The 25,308-nt window shown below is 49.7% G+C and overlaps 1 protein-coding gene across 1 annotated transcript; it reads left to right on the forward strand.

The window, feature by feature from the left end:
* Window positions 1–3,261: 3,261 nt before the first annotated feature.
* LOC142917254 (uncharacterized) lies at window positions 3,262–25,058 on the forward strand. The gene is made up of 2 exons (XM_076061870.1): window positions 3,262–4,615; window positions 25,033–25,058. Exons 1-2 carry the CDS (start codon window positions 3,268–3,270, stop codon window positions 25,056–25,058), a joined length of 1,374 nt encoding a protein of 457 aa, XP_075917985.1. The 5' UTR covers window positions 3,262–3,267.
* The last annotated feature ends 250 nt before the right edge of the window (window positions 25,059–25,308 follow it).

Below are 25,308 nucleotides of genomic sequence, written 5' to 3' on the forward strand. Positions count from 1 at the left end.
AGTTAGCAGAGAGCATCGGTGTGGTGCGCGTGTGATTCCCGTGCGGAGCGGCTCCGTGGGCGGATGCGCGGCGAGCGCGAGGGCGGAGCCGCGGCCGGAGCTCGCACGTTGAGATCATCGCCCGTCGGCGTGGACGCGAGTGGGCCGCCGCGTGCTGCGTCAGCCTCAGCCGTAGTGGGCGCGCGGCGTGCACGGACGCGCGTTGAGATAATCGCCCGCAGGTGCGAGACCGTTCGGGCCCCGTGTTAACGACGGCTGCGGTGCGCGCGGATGCTCGTGGAGGTAATCGCTCGCCGGTGCAGGCGCTAGCGTGCCGCTGTCTGCTGCGTTAGCGATAGCCGCGGTGCGCGCGGGGGTGCGTGGGTTTACTCCGTGCGGTCGTGAGCCAGCAGCACGAGTCTGTCCCTCGGAGAGGGCGCTAGCGCGGGGGGCCCCGATCGCTCGGTCGGCGGGGGCCCGGCGGGAGCCGACCGACGCGGTGGAGGAGGCGGCGGAAGGGGCGGACGTCGCGCCCCACCTGCCCAGCGAGGGCGGTGGGGTGGACGTCGGCCCCCACACCGCCATGGCCCTGTACACGTTAAAGTATTGAGCACAAACTCAAGGAGCAGGGAAAATGGTAATGTTGCTTGGATTTAATTTTAATATCATTGCAACTGTATAGTTTTGATATGTTTTGTTGAAAAAACATTCACGTGCATTGGCATGTCCCTCTGTCTCAAACATTAATAATGTATCATCTGCAAATGTCCTTTAGCAATGTAAATGTTTGTTCAACATTGGTATGCAGCTTAAAGAATGACGGAGTCTTATAACTGAAGACACTTCGGATTTTCAATCAAAATTTACAAATAATCCACTCTACCATAAACATGCTACATTCCAGCTAAAGTATAGTAGTATATTACTGTAAAGTAGTATGGTGTATAGCACAGATATTTTGTACAAACCCAGTGAGATGGGAGTGCTGCTTTGATGCATTACGCTTGGATCAGATCTCATGGGTTCAATTCAGGCTAACCCCTAAGGGTACAATTTTATTTTTACAGTTTCAAACGGACCAAGTACCTGGGGAGGTTTATTCCAAGTCAACATGGCTTAAAATCTGCCATGCTGAAATAAAATAGCTGGACGTTATTGCATCTGACGTGAGTGCAGGACTCGCTATCCATGCCAAGGTGCGGAGGCTCATTTGGGGGACCAAAGGAATTCCGAATGCATGTTACAATCACGTTAATTTCAGATGACTGGATTCATTGGTAGAGTGCTCCAACTTGGGCAGAGATATCTGGCTGGAAAGTGATGTGGTTAAAACGTTTGTCTCGCAGTTTTAAAGGTTGCAATTTCAAAATACAGTTTGGGCATCAGAGCTCAATAAATTGAGTACTACTCTGTGTGAGGTTAACAGGAGTCATCCAATGGAGAGACTGGGCTACGCCACGTGACGTCACCTTGCGCTTGGGTCACTGCCGATTGCGTTCCAGTGCCAATCCTTATTTGGGCAAAGCTACGCCCAGTCACTGGCGGCTCATTAACATAATGTACTCGTTAAAGCCCTCGCGAGTTTATTGCGACGAGTTCATTGCCCACGACACATGGGACGAGTAACATTAACATAATTTATTCATTCTCTAATTTAGTTACGGAGCCGCTCATTGTGGGAGGAGCGTATCTCGTACTCCGGACGTGACGTCACGTCACCTGCTACCGCGTGACGTCACGATCTAAACAGGAAGCTATCGCTTCCTGCACTGAAATCCGAGGTGAGAAATTCTCATTGTGGTTGTTGTGGTGGTGGTTGTTGTTGTTTACCAAAGTAGAGCCTCTCTCTCGTAGGGATGTCAGTTGAGTAGCAGCGAGCATGGGAATCGATGTCCAGGTTGGAACTTTACAACGTGGGGCCTAGCCACGCGGGGCCTTGCCTCCTGCCCTCGCCTGATTGCATTCACTTTAATTATCTCGCTTAAGTTTAATTTGTCTTCACCCGGCTCGCCACTTTGTAGCTTTGTTTTATTGTAAATATTCACGCAGTTTTTATTTTTTTCACAAGGCCAAGCCCGCTTGAGCTGCTATACCGCTCTTGTTATCAGAAGCGACCTGCCCACAACAACACAAGGTGAGGCTTTGTCAACGTGTGTGAATGTTTTGACTTAAAACTTTGGTGACTGCAGGAATTAATATTCTTGGTTCTTTCGGTAAAGTCACATAGATAGAAAATGTAATGAAAATAACAGATAATAAAAATAATTAAAAAATTGTAAATAAAGCTAAAAAAACTGACGTCGTTTTGATCGCAACACAAGTGGTCTTTATTTAATGTAATTGTATTATCTGTTATTGTTATTTTCTGTCTACGTAACTTTGCTGAAAGAAACAAGAATACGTGTGTCAATGTCTATCGGTCAAAGACGCTATACGGAGAGACGTGCAAACTCCAAATATACAGCAGGCGTCACGGTAGGGATCAAACCCACGACTTCCTGTACACCAGGTGAGGTAGTTAACATCTCACCACGGAGAGAGACACGCAAACTCCAGTTAGCCTCGGCTATGTTCGTTGATCCTCGATTAATTACTTGGTGTAGTGAGGAAGCATTAATGCTGAGCAGATGAAGGTGGCCAGGCATGATTCTGGACACGCCACCGCCAGTGTGTGACAGTGTCAAGTTTGTGTTTGCAGTAAAGTCTATCAACTCTATTGAACACGGAGGTTATATCAAAACAATAGTTTACTTTTGTTTTCCTCTGGAACTCTTTGTAAGAATGGAAACAGGAGGTGAACACAGCACGCACATGCAGCTGAAGTCGGAACTGTTCATCCCAGCATTCAAGGACATCTGAGCCTGGATTCACACCTCTAAGTTGTGATTGAACATTAATTTATGAATTTCTGCCTAGCACAAATAGTATTGTTTTCAACACCCTTTGCTATGTCAGCTGAATTTAGCTCTCATAAATATTCCTTTTGTAGCCAGACAGCTGAAATTGTGTGCTCGGAGTTTTTGGTGAACATTCATTTTGAAGATTCGAGGGCTTCCAGGCATGTTTATAACCATTTGCCCTCTCATTGTGTGCCATAACAGCCCGTGTGATGAATTTGGGACACTTTTCCACTATATCATGAATATATGAATAAGTATAGACACACGTGTTACTGTGTATGTATGCTTTCCTCTGTGCATCGATACTGACGTGTAGATGGTGTGGATATTATTTTTTTCTGTCTGCAGCTGACGCTTCCTCTGACGCTTCCTCTGCAGAATTGGTCTGATGGAGCAAATGCACTCAGCGCAGCTCGGTACGACAAGGCAACAATGCGACCGGTGTGCATACAGCACGGATCGGACTGGAGATTTGACACGGCACGAGAGAACTCACACAGGAGAGAAACCCTTCAAGTGCAGTGTGTGTGGGAAGGCGTTTGCAGATTCATCTACTCTTGTAGCACACCAGAGAACACACACGGGAGAGAAACCCTTCAAGTGCAGTGTGTGTGGGAAGGCATTTTCACGGTCATCTGCTCTTGTAACACACCAGAGAACACACACGGGAGAGAAACCCTTCAAGTGCAGTGTGTGTATGAAGGCGTTTGCACATTCATGTACTCTTGTAGCACACCAGAGAACACACACAGGAGAGAAACCCTTCAAGTGCAGTGTGTGTGGAAAGGTGTTTGCATATTCATCTGCTCTTGTAATACACCAGAGGACACACACAGGAGAGAAACCCTTCAAGTGCAGTGTGTGCTTGAAGGCGTTTCCACGTTCATTTCTTCTTGTAGAACACCAGAGAACACACACGGGAGAGAAACCCTTCAAGTGCAGTGTGTGTATGAAGGCGTTTGCACATTCATGTACTCTTGTAGCACACCAGAGAACACACACAGGAGAGAAACCCTTCAAGTGCAGTGTGTGTGGAAAGGCGTTTGCATATTCATCTGCTCTTGTAATACACCAGAGGACACACACAGGAGAGAAACCCTTCAAGTGCAGTGTGTGCTTGAAGGCGTTTCCACGTTCATCTCTTCTTGTAGAACACCAGAGAACACACACAGGAGAGAAACCCTTCAAGTGCAGTGTGTGCGTGAAGGCATTTGCACGTTCATCTCTTCTTGTAGTACACCAGAGAACACACACGGCAGAGAAACCCTTCAAGTGCAGTGTGTGTGGGAAGGCGTTTGCAGATTCATCAAATCTTCAAGTACACCAGAGAACACAGAAGCATCAGAAGATCTGCAAGGAGTGGAGTCTGAAATCCACTTGTGAAAGTCAAAGTGCCACCATGAGCCCATCCCTCATTAAACAAGAACCGGAAGAAAATCCCAGATTGGACACTTTTAAAGGTATCGAGGTGAAATATGAAGAGGTGATGGTGAAGAGGGAAGAAGTGATGGTGAAGAGCGAAGAAGTGAAGGTGAAATGTGAAGAAGTGATGGTGAAATGTGAAAAAGTGAAGGTGAAATGTGAAGATGAAGATTCAACTCCAAAATGGGACCTTCACATCGATGGAGGCAACGTGAAGCAGGAGGAGAATTCTGACTGTGAGGCAGAGCGAGGCAACTCTCAGCAGTTTGTGGAAGTGGAGGTGTGGGTGGACTTCCTAGACAATACAAAGTCAAGTGGAGACCCGGTAGATGTGTAAGCCAGAGACGATGTCGCTACAATAGATGCACCTTTGTCACAGGCCTTTAATGACAAGAATGTGAAGTTGAACACTCAATTCTGAGGTTTAACCTGCAGAGTAAGAGCGAGCGGCCAGTCTTTGTGGACCTGTGGGTTGGGTCAATCTCTGACCAGGAGCGAGAGCCAATACGCTCCCAAGCATTCACGATGTTCTAATGATAATTGCTTTTACATGGTGCTTGCTTAATCGCCTCGGCAACTCGGAGTTTCGTATCTCGTCTGAGATGCTCGAAGAGCATGCCCAGGTAGCAGCTGCCCCTGTGTGGCACAAGGTGGTGGCCCTGCACCGGCCTGCATGTGGACAAGAGCCTGTCAGTAGGGGGCGATGATTCATGCATCATCTCAGTTGCGTAGTTTGTCGGCAATCTTGATTAGAAGCTTTTGTGACTGCAGGAATCCACACTCTCTAGTTATTTCGGTAAAGTCACCACGTGGGTAGAAACATAACAGATCACGGCGTTTATTTCACAACACAAGCAATCGTCATCAGGTGGGACAACCACAGCAAGAAGAAGACGCTGAAGTAGGCGCCTACTTCAGCAGTTTTGTCTTCTTGCTGCTGTGGTTGTCCCACCTGATGACGATTGTTTGTGTTGCGATCTAAACTCCGTGATCTATTATTTGTTGGCAATGTTTAGAATTTGCTACATTTTGACCCAGATGCAAGCATGCAATGGCCTCCTCGTTTTGAATGACACTACAATAGTTTGTTGTACATACACTGTTAAGCAGGCGGTGCGTATTTTTAAAATAGCTTCTTGTTAATACGATGTAACCTGATGCAGTATATTTCACTGCAGTAATTCAATTTTGTTAATATGCCTGTCAATAATTACGAATGAATACTTGTCTGTGCGTATTTTAAATGTTATTCTTTTATAAGGTGATGTTGATATCGAAAACTGACACATAACTGGCATGCCATAAATAGGAAATTAACTCTGCTTATTCGAATCAATGTATTCGTATATATGTTGATAAACTGTTTCAAGCAGATTGTCTCTAACGGCGACTACAGGGACCACGTGATTGTTTAAAAATGTCTTTGATTATAACTATAATTGCCTACAATTCGTCATGTGTAGCTTATTTAGACTATAATTTATTCACTACCCAAAATGTATTTACTTGAAAACATAGAGCTGATATTTGTAAGCAATGTCTTTGTTATTTTTACGTTTGAAAACAAATATTTGCACAAATTTAACTTGTTCAGATACAAGGTGAATTCACAAGGCTTGGTAAAAAATCCAATATTTCAGAATTTTGCCTTAACGAAGAATATTTTTTTTAAATGTTGGTAAAAATAAAGATTCAGAAGTATATATTGTGCCGTGTCTACAATTTTACTGTAAAGTGGAATTGGTAAAAAAATGATGGTTCAATGAGCCACTCTGTCTACGGGAAAGCTACCCATACGGATGCTTACCTGAAACCGGATTCCCACCACCATCCATCCCAGAAGAATTCCCTCATCAAGACTCTGCACCATAGAGCCCAATGCATATCCGACCAGGAACACATAGCCAGTGAACTCAAGCACGTACACCAAGCTCTTAAGGCTAATGGTTACTCCGACTACACAATCCGCAAAGCTATCACTCCAACCATGAAGAAGGACCCTCTTGAGGAGACTTTCAAAACCATCACTTTACCCTACATTGCGGGGATCACAAAAGAGATCTCCAAAATCTTGACTAAAGACAAGATCCAGGTCCGTTTCAACACATTACATAAAATCCGTGATCTGGTTCCGTCTGTAAAAGATGTGATTCCGGACATACAGTACCCTGGCGTCTACAAACTAAGTTGCCTCTGTGGTAGTAGTTACATTGGAGAAACTAAATGACATGTCTCGGACCTCATTCGTGAACAGAATGCAGACCTAAAAAACGGTAGGACCAACACCTCGGCCGTGGCAGATCACTGTTATAATTCAGTAGGCTCACATGACATTGACTTCTCCAAGACGGAGGTTCTTTGCAATCCATCTGGCTACCATGAGAGATTCGTTCATGAGGCTATCCACATATACACAGAGACAATTTCAACCGAGAGGAAGGAATTCTGGCTTAGCAATCATTGGAAGGATTTGATAAACCATTTCGGGTCTTAAATGATTGTTCACACTTATGGTGGCTTTCAGACCGCATCCATTATTTTCGTCTCCCCCCTCCTCTATCCCGAACATAGATAGGCTCGTCCATCTGAATGACTGTCAAATCGCTCTCCGTGGTGCTAACGTTAAAAAAACGCCACTTTTTTCAAATTTTCTTGCTGTGGTTTTCACACCTGATGATGATTGCTTGTGTTGCAGTCGAAACGTGAGAATTTTTATTTTATATTTTTATTATTTTTCTTGTGGTTTTCACACCTGACGACGATTGCTTGTGTTGCAGTTGAAACGTCGTGAGAATTGTATTGTTTTATATTTTTATTATTTTATTGTTTCCCTTCTACGTGGTGACTTTACCGAAAGAACCAAGAACATGAATTCCTAGCAGTCACGAAAGCTTAAAATAAAAATTTATTTGTACTTCGTTAACACCTTTCACGTTCGCACGCCGCTAATTTTTTGCGACAAGAGGTTTCATTACCACAGGTTACACGTGCAGTGGGTCCAAGATGAGGCGAGACGGTTCGCTGGAGGCAACACGTTTATTCAACAAGGGAACCACAACACAGAGGGGTGACGACCCCTCACAGCCGATAACCTCAGGAGGTAGTCCCTCCACACTAAGGTGCCCTTACTCTGGTTCTAGCGCTAACCCTACACTGGTTATGTCTGAACCCGACCCTAGCCAGGGTCACTGGGCTCTTCGCTTCAGGGTCTTCAGGGTAGCGCTCAGAGTCTTCTTCAGAGCTTCAGGTGGACGAGGACCGCCAAACCCGTTCAGGGGTCCGGCTTTTATCCCCGTTCCAGGGTCTCTCCGCCCCTGGCCAAGCCTTCTGGGACTCTCTAGGGGGCCCTGGAACATCCCCCAGCCCCCCCCCCCCTCTTGGGGTCTGGGGGCCCTGTTCGTCCCACCTGGTCTGTACACCACCCCCTGTTGACGCATGTCCGCTATTACAGGTCAGCTCCCGTGGTAATACGCATACAGCCCAACAATGGCGCTACATCATCCCCCCCCCCCTTGTAACATCTAGGCGTCTGCTACGTTCACAGGAAGCCCTAGACGCATGCACGAATATGCTCAAGGTGCCATGTCATACGTTTGAGCGTATGGATGTCCCCGACTTATTTATTACCTTTACATGTAATCCAACTTGGCCTGAGATAAAACTAAAATAATAAAAACTTTCATTCGGCCAGACACCCAGCCGTCGATACGACTTCACAGCCAGGGTGTTCAGACAAAAGCAAGTTAAATTCATCAAGAGCATTCACTGAGAGTCGTGTTTTTTGGAGAATCAAGATGCTGCATGTACTCAACTGAGTGGCAGAAACGAGGACTTCCACATCATAGGGGCTTCCCCTTTTTGTCTGGCAACAAAACTGAAACCTTTTGGCGTCCTCTGCTCGAGGACCAATTGAGTCGAGGCTCTAAAGAAAGCCGTCCCTTGGTGTGGACCAATCGGTTTCAAGGACAATGCATCATATATTATCATAGTGCGTGTGTTTTGTTTGCATTTTGACTGCAGGTATTGTGGTTAATGCAGCGACATGAATCCTTGTAAAAAGGTTTCAGTTTTGTTGCCAGAAAAATGGGGAAAAACCCCTATTATTATATTTTGGTACCGGCAAAGGAGGTCTAATGATGTAGATGACTTCCCCACACTCATATTTTAATCTGGCTGAAAGAAAAAAAATCATCCAATCCAAATCGATGTTATATCTGCCGAGTTTCCAAATCCAGAGGAAGACCCAAAATCGTTTTGCAGTAGTGACCGCAAAAATGATTCATGGGCCATGCGGAAACCTTAATGTCAATGCAGCAGCATGTATGAAGGACATAGAGGGCAGCAAGAAATATCCGAGACAATTTATTAAAGACACACAAACTGGAAATGATTGATATCCTCGCTATAGAAGGTGAGCTCCAGCAGACGGTGGATACACAGCAAGACTGAAGATTAGAGGCAACGCGGAAATCGAAATGGACAACAGGTGGGTTGTTCCGTATTCTCCGCTTCTTTCTAAAATGTTTCAGGCGTAGATGTGTTGACCACGCTCCACCTCCTCCAGTTAGTGTATGTATCATGGTGTGTGTCAGTGTGTGTGTCAGTGTGTGTAGGTGCTCGCTAACAGCACTTGCCCCTACAGTCTGCTAAGGCTATATGGGGGATCTTTGTTTTTTGCTTTGTCAGTGTGTGTGTGTGTCAGTGTCTGTCTGAGTGTGTGTGTGTCAGTGTCCGGCAAAACAACCCCCTACCTCCTCGCGGTGCCGGACGGGCAACTCTGTCGTGGACAGTGCTGTGGGGGGAGATCCAATTTTGATTGGCTCCTCCCCTCATGGCATATGTGTCCATCACAGGGGCTAAACGGGGGCTCTGGACGGGTGAGAGGGGCTGGTAACCCCTCCACCTTCAATTAATTACCACGAAACCACGAGTTAAACTGAAATATGTAACTAATAAGCTTGTGCCGGAGGCCCCGGGGGGCCAGACGTCTATGACGTCTCCTGGCCAAACCCCAATTGGCGGAGCCAGGAGATTGAATACCTACCCTCGGGGCAACTCCAGAAACAACGAAAAGCCACTACGAGTGGCCACGTGGAATGTTCGAACGCTCACTGCGGAGGAGAGGCTGCCACTCCTCTGTCGGGAGCTGGACCGGTACAGCCTGGATCTATGCGGCATTCAGGAGGTCCGGTGGACCGGCTCTGGCTCCTGCCACCATGAGGGGTGGACAGTCCTCTACTCGGGGCAGCAGACTGCCAAACAACAGGGAGTGGCTCTTCTTTTGAACAAAAGAATGAAGGGGGCGTGGGAGCGTGGCGGTGAGGTGTGGGAAGCTGTAAGCCCCAGGCTACTTTGGGCTCGCCTTCCCATCAACCGGAGGCGAGGAATGGTGGTCGTGGTTACTTATGCCCCCACCGAAGATGAACATCCGTGGAGGGATGCAGGCAAAGCCGATGAGTCAGATGCCTTCTATGACCTCCTGTCACAGGTGCTGGCTGAAGTGGCCCCTCGGGATAGAGTCATCATGTTGGGTGACTTCAATGCCCGAGTTGGTCATGATACTGGCACCTGGTCTGGAGTGATTGGAGGGCATGGGCCAGATCAGCTCAATAACAACGGTAGGAGGCTGCTAGATTTTTGTGCAGCCCATGGGCTTGTAATTACCAACATGCTGTTCCGGCATCGGCGCATCCACACAACATCATGGATGCATGCCAGGTCCAAGCAAGAACATCTGCCGGACTACATAGTGACAGACCAGCGGATGCGAGCCCATGTCCTTGACACCAGGACCTACCGTGGAGCTGATCTGCCCTCTGACCATCGACTAGTCATCTGTAAGATGCGCCTGCCATTCTTCCACTCCGGTGGTGGGTGTATGCCCAGGACCCCATTCCGACCTAAAGTGGCCTGGTCTCAGTTATCTGATGAAAGTTGCAAGCGAGAATTTCATCATCGCTTGCGGCTGAGATTGGCATCGTCCCCGACTCCTCCTGATGTCGAGGGTAAATGGGCGAGGTTTAGGACTGTGACTCATGCAGCTGCAATGGCTGCTTTGGGTACACGGCAGGCCCACTGCCATCGGCTACAGAATCCCACGTCAGAGAATGAGGAGGCTTACCGCAGCCTTCGCTCGGAGGTTCGGAGAGCCGTGAGGCGCTGCAAGGATGGGTGGTGGTCGCGGGTTGCTGAGGAGATGGAGTCTGCCTCAGTGGCCCGTGATCACAAATCTCTATTTAACTCCATCAAAAAAGTAACCTGCAGCGCCACACCTATTACCATCATTAGGGGAAAAAACGGTGATCCAATCTCCGACCCCAGGAACAGGTTTGCAGATTTGCTGAGCATTTCTGTGAGGTCCTGGGGGAGGGAAAATCCCACAGCCAGGAAAACATCGTGGCACAAAGTGAGGATGACCCTGCTGAGGCTGCGGTGCCTCAAATATTGGAAGAAGTCACCCCCTGTGAGTGGCTGGCTGAGGTGCCATCTGTTGAGGAAGTACTGAAGGCGATCCGGAGTCTGAGACCAGGAAAGGCAGCGGGCAGAGATTATCTCCCAAGCGAAATGCTGAGGGAGGGTGGCGTTTGTGCACAGACTGCCCTATATGACATCATAACAACAGTCTGGACCACTGGACGGGTTCCACAGGATTGGAAGGATGCCCTGGTGGTCCCCCTTTTTAAGAAGGGGGACTGCACAGACTGTAACAACTACAGGGGCATCTCACTCCTCAGTGTGCCGGGAAAGGTCCTGGCAAGGATTATTCAGCATCGCCTTGCCAGGCACGCTGAGGAGAGGCTTGCGGAGCCCCAATGCGGTTTCAGGATAGGGCGGTCCTGCACAGATGCCATATTTTCTGCCCGTCTGCTACAGCAGAGATGTAGGGAATTCCAACAAGACCTACATCTCTGCTTTATTGACCTGGTCAAGGCCTATGATACCATCAGTAGGCCTGGGCTCTGGGTCGTTCTTCGTGCTTTTGGAGTACCTTACCCTCTGCTCACGATCATTAAGGACCTTCATGATGGTGAGCGGGCCCGGGTAAAACTACGTGGCCGGGAGTCAGAACCATTCCCTGTACACCTTGGGGTGCGACAGGGATGTCCTCTGGCTCCCACATTATTTAACATCTATTTTGACCACGTAGTTCGTGAAGCCTTCAATAGCTGTACCGGGGGAATCTCCATATGGTACAGATATAATGGGAGGCTGATCGATGCCCGGGTGCGGTCAAGGGATGGCTCCCTATTGCTCAACCACGTTATGTATGCTGATGATTTGGTAATAGCTGCTCAGTCAGAGGAGGAGTTGGAGACGCTGCTGCTGAGACTGTAGCGTGCCACTAAGAGGTGGGGCCTTATCATCAGCCCCACCAAAACTAAGCACCTGCCTGGGTATTTTGTACCATCGGACACTCCACCCCCACAACTCCCGATCGGTGATGGGGCAGTTGTGGAGAGATGGAGAGTTTCCCATACCTGGGCAGTGTGCTTATGACTGGCTCCAGTTTAACAGCAGAGGTCTCACTCCGAATCAGTCGAGCGGCAATATCTTTTCATCGGTTGCGTAACGCTGTGTGGAAGCTACCTGGTCTGTCGCTCCGCACTAAGCTTCAGGTCTTCTCGGCCACGGTCATTCCCTCCCTTCTCTACGCTTGCGAAACGTGGACCCCCCTAATGGAACATCTTCGCCGGTTAGAAACATTTAGGCTGGCCTGCCTACGATCCATCCTGGGTTTAACCAGACTGGATTGTGTGAGGAGCTCACAAATCCTTGAAAGATCTGGGCAGGGTCCCATCGGTGAGCTCCTCCGGCAGGCAAGGCTGCGATGGCTGGGTCATGTAGCCCGCATGCCCAGCCACCGCATGCCGAAACAGCTTTTGTTTGGCCGGATTGAGGGGGCTAAGCGGGCGCGGCACGGGCTAGAGAAGAGATGGAGTGATGTGGTACAGGAGGACGTGGAGCTGAGTGGACTTGCCGATGACTGGTACCAGCGGTGTCAAGATCGGCCTCTGTGGAGGAGGCTCGTGAAGGATGCTACTGGGCAGTTGGAGGCAGGCGCCCTCCAACAACAACGGAGGGCGGAGGAGTGACGCTCACAACAACGAGCGGAGCGCCGGGTGGCTAAAGCACAGCAGGTTGGCACAGTAGGGGGCACAGGTGGTGCATCAGCCAGTCATCTCAGTCAGTCGACCCGTGGCACCTGGGTCTGCCCAGTGACCTCCTGCCAGCGGGCGTTCGACACTTCACGTGGCCTCACGGTGCACATAGCCTGGCACAAGCGTCGTGGTGACGTCACCGCCACTTAGTGGCGAATGGCGGTTGTTGTTGTGTCTGTATGTGTGATGTGTGTGTGTCTCTGTGTGTCTCTCTGTGTGTGATGTGTGTGTCTCTGTGTGTGATGTGTGTTGTGTCTCTGTGTGTGTGTCTCTGTGTGTCTCTGTGTGTGTGTCTGTGTGTGATGTGTGTCTCTGTGTGTGATGTGTGTGTGTCTGTGTGTGTATGTGGGGAGCGGTAGTGTAGTGGTTAGCGCTACGCCGTGCTACGAACCGGGCGGTCTGAGTTCTATTCCCTCCCACAGCCACCGCCGGCGACGATTCTCTGAACCGGTCCTGGGCCTCCCCTAGGTCGACTCAGCCTCAAATGAGTACCTGGTGTAGTGGTGTGTAGTAAACATCACCACTGGGGGAGACAAAGGCGGTCGGGCGTGGTGTTGGCCACCCACCCCCTCGTGTGCCGTGCCGGCCCTTATAGGTGCTGCTACTCGCTAACAGCACTCGCCCCTACAGTCTGTACGGGGGGTCGTTGTGTGTGTGTGATGTCTGTGTGTGTCTTGTGTGTGTGTGATGTCTGTGTGTGTGTCATGTGTGTGTGATGTCTGTGTGTGATGTCTGTGTGTGTGTCATGTGTGTGTGTGTGATGTCTGTGTGTGTGTCTTGTGTGTGTGATGTGTGTGATGTCTGTGTGTGTGTCATGTGTGTGTGTGTGATGTCTGTGTGTGTCTTGTGTTTGTGTGTGATGTCTGTGTGTGCTGTCTTGTGTGTGTGTGTGATGTCTGTGTGTGTGTGTGTGATGTCTGTGTGTGTGTCTTGTGTGTGTGTGATGTGTGTGTGTGTGATGTCTGTGTGTGTGTGATGTCTGTGTGTGTCTTGTGTGTGGTGTCTTGTGTGTGTGTGATGTCTGTGTGTGTGTGATGTCTGTGTGTGTGTCTTGTGTGTGGTGTCTTGTGTGTGTGTGATGTCTGTGTGTGTGTGTGATGTCTGTGTGTGTGTGTGATGTCTGTGTGTGTGTCTTGTGTGTGTGTGATGTCTGTGTGTGTGTCTTGTGTGTGGTGTCTTGTGTGTGTGATGTCTGTGTGTGTGTGTGTGATGTCTGTGTGTGTCTTGTGTGTGTGTGATGTCTGTGTGTGTCTTGTGTGTGTGTGATGTCTGTGTGTGTGTGATGTCTGTGTGTGATGTCTGTGTGTGTCTTGTGTGGTGTGTGATGTCTGTGTGTGTGATGTCTGTGTGTGATGTCTGTGTGTCTTGTGTGTGTGTGTGATGTCTGTGTGTATCTTGTGTGTGTGTGTGATGTCTGCGTGTGTCTTGTGTGTGTGTGATGTCTGTGTGTGTCTTGTGTGTGATGTCTGTGTGTGATGTCTGTGTGTGATGTCTGTGTGTCTTGTGTGTGTGTGATGTCTGTGTGTGATGTCTGTGTGTGATGTCTGTGTGTGTCTTGTGTGTGTGTCTTGTGTGTGTGTGTTCTTTGCAATCCATCTGGCTACCATGAGAGATTCGTTCATGAGGCTATCCACATATACACAGAGACAATTTCAACCGAGAGGAAGGAATTCTGGCTTAGCAATCATTGGAAGGATTTGATAAACCATTTCGGGTCTTAAATGATTGTTCACACTTATGGTGGCTTTCAGACCGCATCCATTATTTTCGTCTCCCCCCTCCTCTATCCCGAACATAGATAGGCTCGTCCATCTGAATGACTGTCAAATCGCTCTCCGTGGTGCTAACGTTAAAAAAACGCCACTTTTTTCAAATTTTCTTGCTGTGGTTTTCACACCTGATGATGATTGCTTGTGTTGCAGTCGAAACGTGAGAATTTTTATTTTATATTTTTATTATTTTTCTTGTTGTGGTTTTCACACCTGACGACGATTGCTTGTGTTGCAGTTGAAACATCGTGAGAATTGTATTGTTTTATATTTTTATTATTTATTGTTTCCCTTCTACGTGGTGACTTTACCGAAAGAACCAAGAACATGAATTCCTAGCAGTCACGAAAGCTTAAAATCAAAATTTATTTGTACTTCGTTAACACCTTTCACGTTCGCACGCCGCTAATTTTTTGCGACAAGAGGTTTCATTACCACAGGTTACACGTGCAGTGGGTCCAAGATGAGGCGAGACGGTTCGCTGGAGGCAACACGTTTATTCAACAAGGGAACCACAACACAGAGGGGTGACGACCCCTCACAGCCGATAACCTCAGGAGGTAGTCCCTCCACACTAAGGTGCCCTTACTCTGGTTCTAGCGCTAACCCTACACTGGTTATGTCTGAACCCGACCCTAGCCAGGGTCACTGGGCTCTTCGCTTCAGGGTCTTCAGGGTAGCGCTCAGAGTCTTCTTCAGAGCTTCAGGTGGACGAGGACCGCCAAACCCGTTCAGGGGTCCGGCTTTTATCCCCGTTCCAGGGTCTCTCCGCCCCTGGCCAAGCCTTCTGGGACTCTCTAGGGGGCCCTGGAACATCCCCCAGCCCCCCCCCCCCCCCCTCTTGGGGTCTGGGGGCCCTGTTCGTCCCACCTGGTCTGTACACCACCCCCTGTTGACGCATGTCCGCTATTACAGGTCAGCTCCCGTGGTAATACGCATACAGCCCAACAATGGCGCTACATCATCCCCCCCCCTTGTAACATCTAGGCGTCTGCTACGTTCACAGGAAGCCCTAGACCAGTGGTTCTTAACCTGGGTTCGATCGAACCCCAGGGGTTCGGTGAGTCGATCTCAGGGGTTCGGCAGAGCCCCCGCCACGGAGGTCCGGACACACTTGAATTATTGTGTAAATTTGTGATGACACACACGGCCCGCTTGGCCATCACTGGCTGCAGATGATCATGCTACACTGCTTGGCCAATCAGCGCTGCGGGGAATTTAGTGCGTACTCAGTAGTCAACGTGTGACTGTTGTCGTACGTCGTGTGATTTTATCCATACTAACTATCCATACTAACACAACACTTGCTGAATTCAGGGTGAAGAGAGCCAGATTCGATGAAAGGGCCACTCTGCCTGCTCTTGGATTTGTACCTGTTAACAAACCGATCCTGACAGCATCGTACGAAGTTGCTTACCTGATCGCAAAGCAGGGCAAGCCACACACCATTGGTGAAACACTTGTGAAACCAGCTGCATTAAAGATGGCGAATCTGATACTCGGAACAGCGGCCGAAGGTAAATTATCCCAAATTCCCCTTTCAAATGACACCGTCAGTGACAGAATAGAAGACATGAGTAAAGACATCTTGGCTCAAGTAGTCGCGGATCTGATTTCAAGCCCGGCAAAATTCAGCCTTCAACTCGACGAAACCACAGACGTTTCTGATCTAAGCCAGCTTGCTGTTTTTGTACGCTATGTGAAAGACGACATGATAAAAGAAGAGTTTTTATTTTGTAAGTCTCTTACAACAACAACGAAGGCAGCCGATGTGAAGAAGCTTGTGGATGACTTCTTCAGAGACAACAATCTTTCATGGGATATGGTTTCTGCAGTTTGTACGGACGGAGCTCCAGTCATGCTGGGAAGAAAGTCTGGTTTTGGTGCGCTAGTAAAGGCCGATGCACCACACATCATTGTGACGCATTGTATTCTGCACAGGCATGCGTTGGCAACAAAAACCTTACCTCCAAAAATGGCAGAAGTATTAAAAACTGTGGTGGAATGTGTGAACTATGTGCGAAAAAGTGCTCTGAGGCACCGCATCTTCAGTGAGCTGTGTAAAGAAATGGGCTCTGAATTTGAGGTACTTCTGCTCCATTCTAATATTCGGTGGTTATCCCGGGGACAGGTGCTGAATCGTGTTTTTGCCATGCGTGTGGAATTAGCCCTGTTTTTGCAAGAGCACCAACACTGCCATACAGATTGCTTCAAAAACCCTGAGTTCATTCTCATTTTAGCGTACATGGCTGATATATTCGCAGCTCTCAATCATCTCAATCAGCAGATGCAGGGTGGTGGAGTCAATATCATGGAAGCGGAAGAACACCTGAAGGCTTTTCAAAAAAAGCTACCGTTATGGAAACGACGAACAGAGAACAATAACTTCGCAAACTTCCCGCTTCTGGACGACTGTGCAAGTAAGATCGAAGATGTGTCTGGAATCGGAGATATTTCTGTATCCACGGAACTGAAGCAAACAATTGCCACGCACTTAGATGAGCTTGCAAAGTCTCTCGACAGATATTTCCCTACAAGAGAGTCATATCCAGCATGGGTGAGACAGCCGTTCACGTTTGCTGTTGAAACAGCAGATGTCAATGATGAATTCCTCGACGAAATCATTGAAATTCAGCAGAGCCAGGTTCAACAGCAACTCTTCAGAACAACAACGCTCTCAACGTTTTGGTGTCGACAAATGAACAAGTATCCAGTTATTGCTAAGAAAGCCCTGGATTTTTGTTATACCATTTGTTACAACATATCTTTGTGAGCAATCCTTTTCGAGGATGCTGGACATAAAAACGAAGAAAAGGAACAGACTTTGCTGTGAAAATGACATGAGAGTGGCACTTGCCAAGGTGAAGCCACGCATATCTGAACTGATCTCTCAAAGGCAACAGCAGAAGTCACATTGATTTCCAGGTATGTAATTTGTTGTGAGTTTATGCATTGTGTTGGTTTTATTCTTTGAACAAGGTAATGTTCATGCACGGCTCATTTTGTGTACCAGTAAAAAACATATCTATGTCTTGAATTTGAAAAAAATCACATTTTATTTTTCACTAAAGAGGGGTTCGGTGAATGCGCATATGAAACTGGTGGGGTTCGGTACCTCCAACAAGGTTAAGAACCACTGCCCTAGACGCATGCACGAATATGCTCAAGGTGCCATGTCATACGTTTGAGCGTATGGATGTCCCCGACTTATTTATTACCTTTACATGTAATCCAACTTGGCCTGAGATAAAACAAAAATAATAAAAACTTTCATTCGGCCAGACACCCAGCCGTCGATACGACTTCACAGCCAGGGTGTTCAGACAAAAGCAAGTTAAATTCATCGAGAGCATTCACTGAGAGTCGTGTTTTTTGGAGAATCAAGATGCTGGATGTACTCAACTGAGTGGCAGAAACGAGGACTTCCACATCATAGGGGCTTCCCCTTTTTGTCTGGCAACAAAACTGAAACCTTTTGGCGTCCTCTGCTCGAGGACCAATTGAGTCGAGGCTCTAAAGAAAGCCGTCCCTTGGTGTGGACCAATCGGTTTCAAGGACAATGCATCATATATTATCATAGTGCGTGTGTTTTGTTTGCATTTTGACTGCAGGTATTGTGGTTAATGCAGCGACATGAATCCTTGTAAAAAGGTTTCAGTTTTGTTGCCAGAAAAAAGGGGAAAAACCCCTATTATTATATTTTGGTACCGGCAAAGGAGGTCTAATGATGTAGATGACTTCCCCACGCTCATATTTTAATCTGGCTGAAAGAAAAAAATATCATCCAATCCAAATCGATGTTATATCTGCCGAGTTTCCAAATCCAGAGGAAGACCCAAAATCTGTTTGCAGTAGTGACCGCAAAAATGATTCATGGGCCATGCGGAAACCTTAATGTCAATGCAGCAGCATGTATGAAGGACATAGAGGGCAGCAAGAAATATCCGAGACAATTTATTAAAGACACACAAACTGGAGATGATTGATATCCTCGCTATAGAAGGTGAGCTCCAGCAGACGGTGGATACACAGCAAGACTGAAGATTAGAGGCAACGCGGAAATCGAAATGGACAACAGGTGGGTTGTTCCGTATTCTCCGCTTCTTTCTAAAATGTTTCAGGCGTAGATGTGTTGACCACGCTCCACCTCCTCCAGTAAGTGTATGTATCATGGTGTGTGTCAGTGTGTGTGTCAGTGTGTGTAGGTGCTCGCTAACAGCACTTGCCGCTACAGTCTGCTAAGGCTATACGGGGGATCTTTGTTTTTTGCTTTGTCAGTGTGTGTGTGTGTCAGTGTCTGTCTGAGTGTGTGTGTGTCAGTGTCCGGCAAAACAACCCCCTACCTCCTCGCGGTGCCGGACGGGCAACTCTGTCGTGGACAGTGCTGTGGGGGGAGATCCAATTTTGATTGGCTCCTCCCCTCATGGCATATGTGTCCACCACAGGGGCTAAACGGGGCTCTGGACGGGTGCGAGGGGCTGGTAACCCCTCCACCTTCAATTAATTACCACGAAACCACGAGTTAAACTGAAATATGTAACTAATAAGCTTGTACCGGAGGCCCCGGGGGGCCAGGCGTCTATGACGTCTCCTGGCCAAACCCCAATTGGCGGAGCCAGGAGATTGAATACCTACCCTCGGGGCAACTCCAGAAACAACGAAAAGCCACTACGAGTGGCCACGTGGAATGTTCGAACGCTCACTGCGGAGGAGAGGCTGCCACTCCTCTGTCGGGACCTGGACCGGTACAGCCTGGATCTATGCGGCATTCAGGAGGTCCGGTGGACCGGCTCTGGCTCCTGCCACCATGAGGGGTGGACAGTCCTCTACTCGGGGCAGCAGACTGCCAAACAACAGGGAGTGGCTCTTCTTTTGAACAAAAGAATGAAGGGGGCGTGGGAGCGTGGCGGTGAGGTGTGGGAAGCTGTAAGCCCCAGGCTACTTTGGGCTCGCCTTCCCATCAACCGGAGGCGAGGAATGGTGGTCGTGGTTACTTATGCCCCCACCGAAGATGAACATCCGTGGAGGGATGCAGGCAAAGCCGATGAGTCAGATGCCTTCTATGACCGCCTGTCACAGGTGCTGGCTGAAGTGGCCCCTCGGGATAGAGTCATCATGTTGGGTGACTTCAATGCCCGAGTTGGTCATGATACTGGCACCTGGTCTGGAGTGATTGGAGGGCATGGGCCAGATCAGCTCAATAACAACGGTAGGAGGCTGCTAGATTTTTGTGCAGCCCATGGGCTTGTAATTACCAACACGCTGTTCCGGCATCGGCGCATCCACACAACATCATGGATGCATGCCGGGTCCAAGCAAGAACATCTGCTGGACTACATAGTGACGAACCAGCGGATGCGAGCCCATGTCCTTGACACCAGGACCTACCGTGGAGCTGATCTGCCCTCTGACCATCGACTAGTCATCTGTAAGATGCGCCTGCCATTCTTCCACTCCGATGGTGGGTGTATGCCCAGGACCCCATTCCGACCTAAAGTGGCCTGGTCTCAGTTATCTGATGAAAGTTGCAAGCGAGAATTTCATCATCGCTTGCGGCTGGGATTGGCATCATCCCCGACTCCTCCTGATGTCGAGGGTAAATGGGCGAGGTTTAGGACTGTGACTCATGCAGCTGCAATGGCTGCTTTGGGTACGCGGCAGGCCCACTGCCATCGGCTACAGAATCCCACGTCAGAGAATGAGGAGGCTTACCGCAGCCTTCGCTCGGAGGTTCGGAGAGCCGTGAGGCGCTGCAAGGATGGGTGGTGGTCGCGGGTTGCTGAGGAGATGGAGTCTGCCTCAGTGGCCCGTGATCACAAATCTCTATTTAACTCCATCAAAAAAGTAACCTGCAGCGCCACACCTATTACCATCATTAGGGGAAAAAACGGTGATCCAATCTCCGACCCCAGGAACAGCTTTGCAGATTTGCTGAGCATTTCTGTGAGGTCCTGGGGGAGGGAAAATCCCACAGCCAGGAAAACACCGTGGCACAAAGTGAGGATGACCCTGCTGAGGCTGCAGTGCCTCAAATATTGGAAGAAGTCACCCCCTGTGAGTGGCTGGCTGAGGTGCCATCTGTTGAGGAAGTACTGAAGGCGATCCGGAGTCTGAGACCAGGAAAGGCAGCGGGCAGAGATTATCTCCCAAGCGAAATGCTGAGGGAGGGTGGCGTTTGTGCACAGACTGCCCTATATGACATCATAAAAACAGTCTGGACCACTGGACGGGTTCCGCAGGATTGGAAGGATGCCCTGGTGGTCCCCCTTTTTAAGAAGGGGGACTGCACAGACTGTAACAACTACAGGGGCATCTCACTCCTCAGTGTGCCGGGAAAGGTCCTGGCAAGGATTATTCAGCATCGCCTTGCCAGGCACGCTGAGGAGAGGCTTGCGGAGCCCCAATGCGGTTTCAGGATAGGGCGGTCCTGCACAGATGCCATATTTTCTGCCCGTCTGCTACAGCAGAGATGTAGGGAATTCCAACAAGACCTACATCTCTGCTTTATTGACCTGGTCAAGGCCTATGATACCATCAGTAGGCCTGGGCTCTGGGTCGTTCTTCGTGCTTTTGGAGTACCTTACCCTCTGCTCACGATCATTAAGGACCTTCATGATGGTGAGCGGGCCCGGGTAAAACTACGTGGCCGGGAGTCAGAACCATTCCCTGTACACCTTGGGGTGCGACAGGGATGTCCTCTGGCTCCCACATTATTTAACATCTATTTTGACCACGTAGTTCGTGAAGCCTTCAATAGCTGTACCGGGGGAATCTCCATATGGTACAGATATAATGGGAGGCTGATCGATGCCCGGGTGCGGTCAAGGGATGGCTCCCTATTGCTCAACCACGTTATGTATGCTGATGATTTGGTAATAGCTGCTCAGTCAGAGGAGGAGTTGGAGACGCTGCTGCTGAGACTGTAGCGTGCCACTAAGAGGTGGGGCCTTACCATCAGCCCCACCAAAACTAAGCACCTGCCTGGGTATTTTGTACCATCGGACACTCCACCCCCACAACTCCCGATCGGTGATGGGGCAGTTGTGGAGAGATGGAGAGTTTCCCATACCTGGGCAGTGTGCTTATGACTGGCTCCAGTTTAACAGCAGAGGTCTCACTCCGAATCAGTCGAGCGGCAATATCTTTTCATCGGTTGCGTAACGCTGTGTGGAAGCTACCTGGTCTGTCGCTCCGCACTAAGCTTCAGGTCTTCTCGGCCATGGTCATTCCCTCCCTTCTCTACGCTTGCGAAACGTGGACCCCCCTAATGGAACATCTTCGCCGGTTAGAAACATTTAGGCTGGCCTGCCTACGATCCATCCTGGGTTTAACCAGACTGGATTGTGTGAGGAGCTCACAAATCCTTGAAAGATCTGGGCAGGGTCCCATCGGTGAGCTCCTCCGGCAGGCAAGGCTGCGATGGCTGGGTCATGTAGCCCGCATGCCCAGCCACCGCATGCCGAAACAGCTTTTGTTTGGCCGGATTGAGGGGGCTAAGCGGGCGCGGCACGGGCTAGAGAAGAGATGGAGTGATGTGGTACAGGAGGACGTGGAGCTGAGTGGACTTGCCGATGACTGGTACCAGCGGTGTCAAGATCGGCCTCTGTGGAGGAGGCTCGTGAAGGATGCTACTGGGCAGTTGGAGGCAGGCGCCCTCCAACAACAACGGAGGGCGGAGGAGTGACGCTCACAACAACGAGCGGAGCGCCGGGTGGCTAAAGCACAGCAGGTTGGCACAGTAGGGGGCACAGGTGGTGCATCAGCCAGTCATCTCAGTCAGTCGACCCGTGGCACCTGGGTCTGCCCAGTGACCTCCTGCCAGCGGGCGTTCGACACTTCACGTGGCCTCACGGTGCACATAGCCTGGCACAAGCGTCGTGGTGACGTCACCGCCACTTAGTGGCGAATGGCGGTTGTTGTTGTGTCTGTATGTGTGATGTGTGTGTGTCTCTGTGTGTCTCTCTGTGTGTGATGTGTGTGTCTCTGTGTGTGATGTGTGTTGTGTCTTTGTGTGTGTGTCTCTGTGTGTGTCTGTGTGTGATGTGTGTCTCTGTGTGTGATGTGTGTGTGTCTGTGTGTGTATGTGGGGAGCGGTAGTGTAGTGGTTAGCGCTACGCCGTGCTACGAACCGGGCGGTCTGAGTTCTATTCCCTCCCACAGCCACCGCCGGCGACGATTCTCTGAACCGGTCCTGGGCCTCCCCTAGGTCGACTCAGCCTCAAATGAGTACCTGGTGTAGTGGTGTGTAGTAAACATCACCACTGGGGGAGACAAAGGCGGTCTCCCCCTACAGTCTGTATGGGGGGTCGTTGTGTGTGTGTGATGTCTGTGTGTGTGTCATGTGTGTGTGATGTCTGTGTGTGTGTCATGTGTGTGTGTGTGATGTCTGTGTGTGTGTCTTGTGTGTGTGATGTGTGTGATGTCTGTGTGTGTGTCATGTGTGTGTGTGTGATGTCTGTGTGTGTCTTGTGTGTCTGTGTGATGTCTGTGTGTGATGTCTGTGTGTGTGTCAAGTGTGTCTTGTGTGTGTGATGTCTGTGTGTGTGTCTTGTGTGTGTGTGTGATGTCTGTGTGTGTGTGTGATGTCTGTGTGTGTGTCTTGTGTGTGTGATGTGTGTGTGTGTGATGTCTGTGTGTGTGTGATGTGTGTGTGTGTCTTGTGTGTGGTGTCTTGTGTGTGTGTGATGTCTGTGTGTGTGTGATGTCTGTGTGTGTGTCTTGTGTGTGGTGTCTTGTGTGTGTGTGATGTCTGTGTGTGTGTGTGTGATGTCTGTGTGTGTGTGTGATGTCTGTGTGTGTGTCTTGTGTGTGTGTGATGTCTGTGTGTGTGTGATGTCTGTGTGTCTTGTGTGTGGTGTCTTGTGTGTGTGTGTGATGTCTGTGTGATGTCTGTGTGTGTCTTGTGTGTTTGTGATGTCTGTGTGTGTGTGATGTCTGTGTGTGATGTCTGTGTGTGTCTTGTGTGATGTCTGTGTGTGATGTCTGTGTGTCTTGTGTGTGTGTGTGATGTCTGTGTGTATCTTGTGTGTGTGTGTGATGTCTGCGTGTGTCTTGTGTGTGTGTGTGTGATGTCTGTGTGTGTCTTGTGTGTGATGTCTGTGTGTGATGTCTGTGTGTCTTGTGTGTGTGTGATGTCTGTGTGTGATGTCTGTGTGTGATATCTGTGTGTGTCTTGTGTGTGTCTTGTGTGTGTGTGTTGTCTGTGTGTGTGTCTTGTGTGTGTGTGTGCGATGTCTGTGTGTGTAATGTGTGTGTGATGTCTGTGTGTGTGTCTTGTGTGTGTGTGTGTGATGTCTGTGTGTGATGTCTGTGTGTCTAGACCACTACTCAACAACGGAGGGCGGAGGAGCGACGCTCACAACAACGAGCGGAGCGCCGGGTGGCTAAAGCACAGCAGGTTGCCACAGTAGGGGGCACAGGTGGTGCATCAGCCAATCATCTCAGTCATCTCAGTCAGTCGACCTGTGGCACCTGGGTCTGCCCCGTGACCTCCTGCCAGCGGGCGTTCGACACTTCACGTGGCCTCAGGGTGCACATTGCCTGGCACAAGCGTCGTGGTGACGTCAAAGCCACTTAGTGGCCAATGGCGGTTGTTGTTGTCTGTCTCGGCGTGTGTGTGTGTGTGTGTCTGTATCGGTGTGTCTGTGTCTCTGCATGTGTGTCTGTCTCTGCGTGTGTGTATGTCTCTGCGTGTGTCTGTCTCTGCGTGTGTGTCTATGTGTCTCTGTGTGTGTCTGTCTCTGCATGTGTGTCTGTGGTTGCGTGTGTGTCTATGTCTCTACGTGTGTGTCTATGTGTCTCTGTGTCTATGTGTCTCTGTGTGTGTCTATGTGTCTCTGCGTGTGTGTCTGTGTGTCTGTCTCTGCGTGTGTGTCTATGTCTCTGCGTGTGTGTCTGTGTCTCTGCGTGTGTGTCTGTGTCTCTGCATGTGTGTCACTGTGTCTGTGTGACTGCCAAGTTGTCCTTATTTTCGTTGCCTTCTGATACGCCCAGCAGAGACACTCGCTGCACACACTCACCGTGCCGCGCACAGACAAAGATCCCTCAGTGTAGCCTTAACAGACTGTAGGGGCAAGTGCTGTTAGCGAGCTCCTATAAGGCCGGCACGGTACACGAAGGGGGTGGGTGGCCAACACCACGCCCAGCCGCCTTTGTCTCCCTAGTGGCGATGTTTACACACCGCACCAGGTACTCATTTGAGGCGGAGTGGACCTAGGGGAGGCCCTGGACCGGTTCAGATAATCGTCACCGGTGTTGGACGTGAGTGGGAATCGAACTTGGGTCGCCAGGATCGTGGTGCAGCGTAGCGCTAACCGCTACCCTTCAGCTCTCCACACACGTCGTCGGTCACACACAGAACCGCAGAGGAGGGCAAGAAGGATCCCAAGCGTGTGACACTCAGAACCACAAGTGGCACAGACTCGGCCGAGAGAGTGGAGAGAGAGAGAGTGGAGAGAGAGTGGAGAGAGAGTGTGGAGAGAGAGAGTGGAGAGAGAGTGGAGAGAGAGAGTGGAGAGAGAGTGGAGAGAGAGTGGAGAGAGAGAGTGGAGAGAGAGTGTGGAGAGAGAGAGTGGAGAGAGAGTGGAGAGAGAGAGTGGAGAGAGAGTGGAGAGAGAGAGAGTGGAGAGAGAGTGGAGAGAGAGAGTGGAGAGAGAGTGGAGAGAGAGTGGAGAGAGAGAGAGTGGAGAGAGAGTGGAGAGAGAGAGTGGAGAGAGAGAGAGTGGAGAGAGAGAGTGGAGAGAGAGAGTGGAGAGAGACTTGACTTTTGACTGCCTTTATTCAGGCTTCCACCTGCTATTGCAGTGGAGCCACAGTGCATCGGACCATAGTCCAGGCAGCAACGGTGATGGGAAAAAAAACAAAAAAACGACACTGGGCGGCGGCACACACGCCGTCACCTACAGCATCCCGTACACGGGAAAAAAACCCCTTCTCAAACGACGCGCGCGACCGGGCGTCATCCGCGCCAGGCTTATGGGGGGGGGGGGGGGGGTAATCCCAGCTAAAAACAGCAAAAATGACAACGACACCGGTCAAGCGCGTCAACGCGCGCACGACCGATGGCACAACTGGTGCACA

The sequence above is a fragment of the Petromyzon marinus genome, unplaced genomic scaffold (assembly GCF_048934315.1).
Source record: "Petromyzon marinus isolate PM22_M1 ecotype Great Lakes invasive population unplaced genomic scaffold, UKy_Petmar_22M1.pri1.0 PM_G_Scaffold_44, whole genome shotgun sequence".
NCBI lineage: Eukaryota > Metazoa > Chordata > Hyperoartia > Petromyzontiformes > Petromyzontidae > Petromyzon > Petromyzon marinus.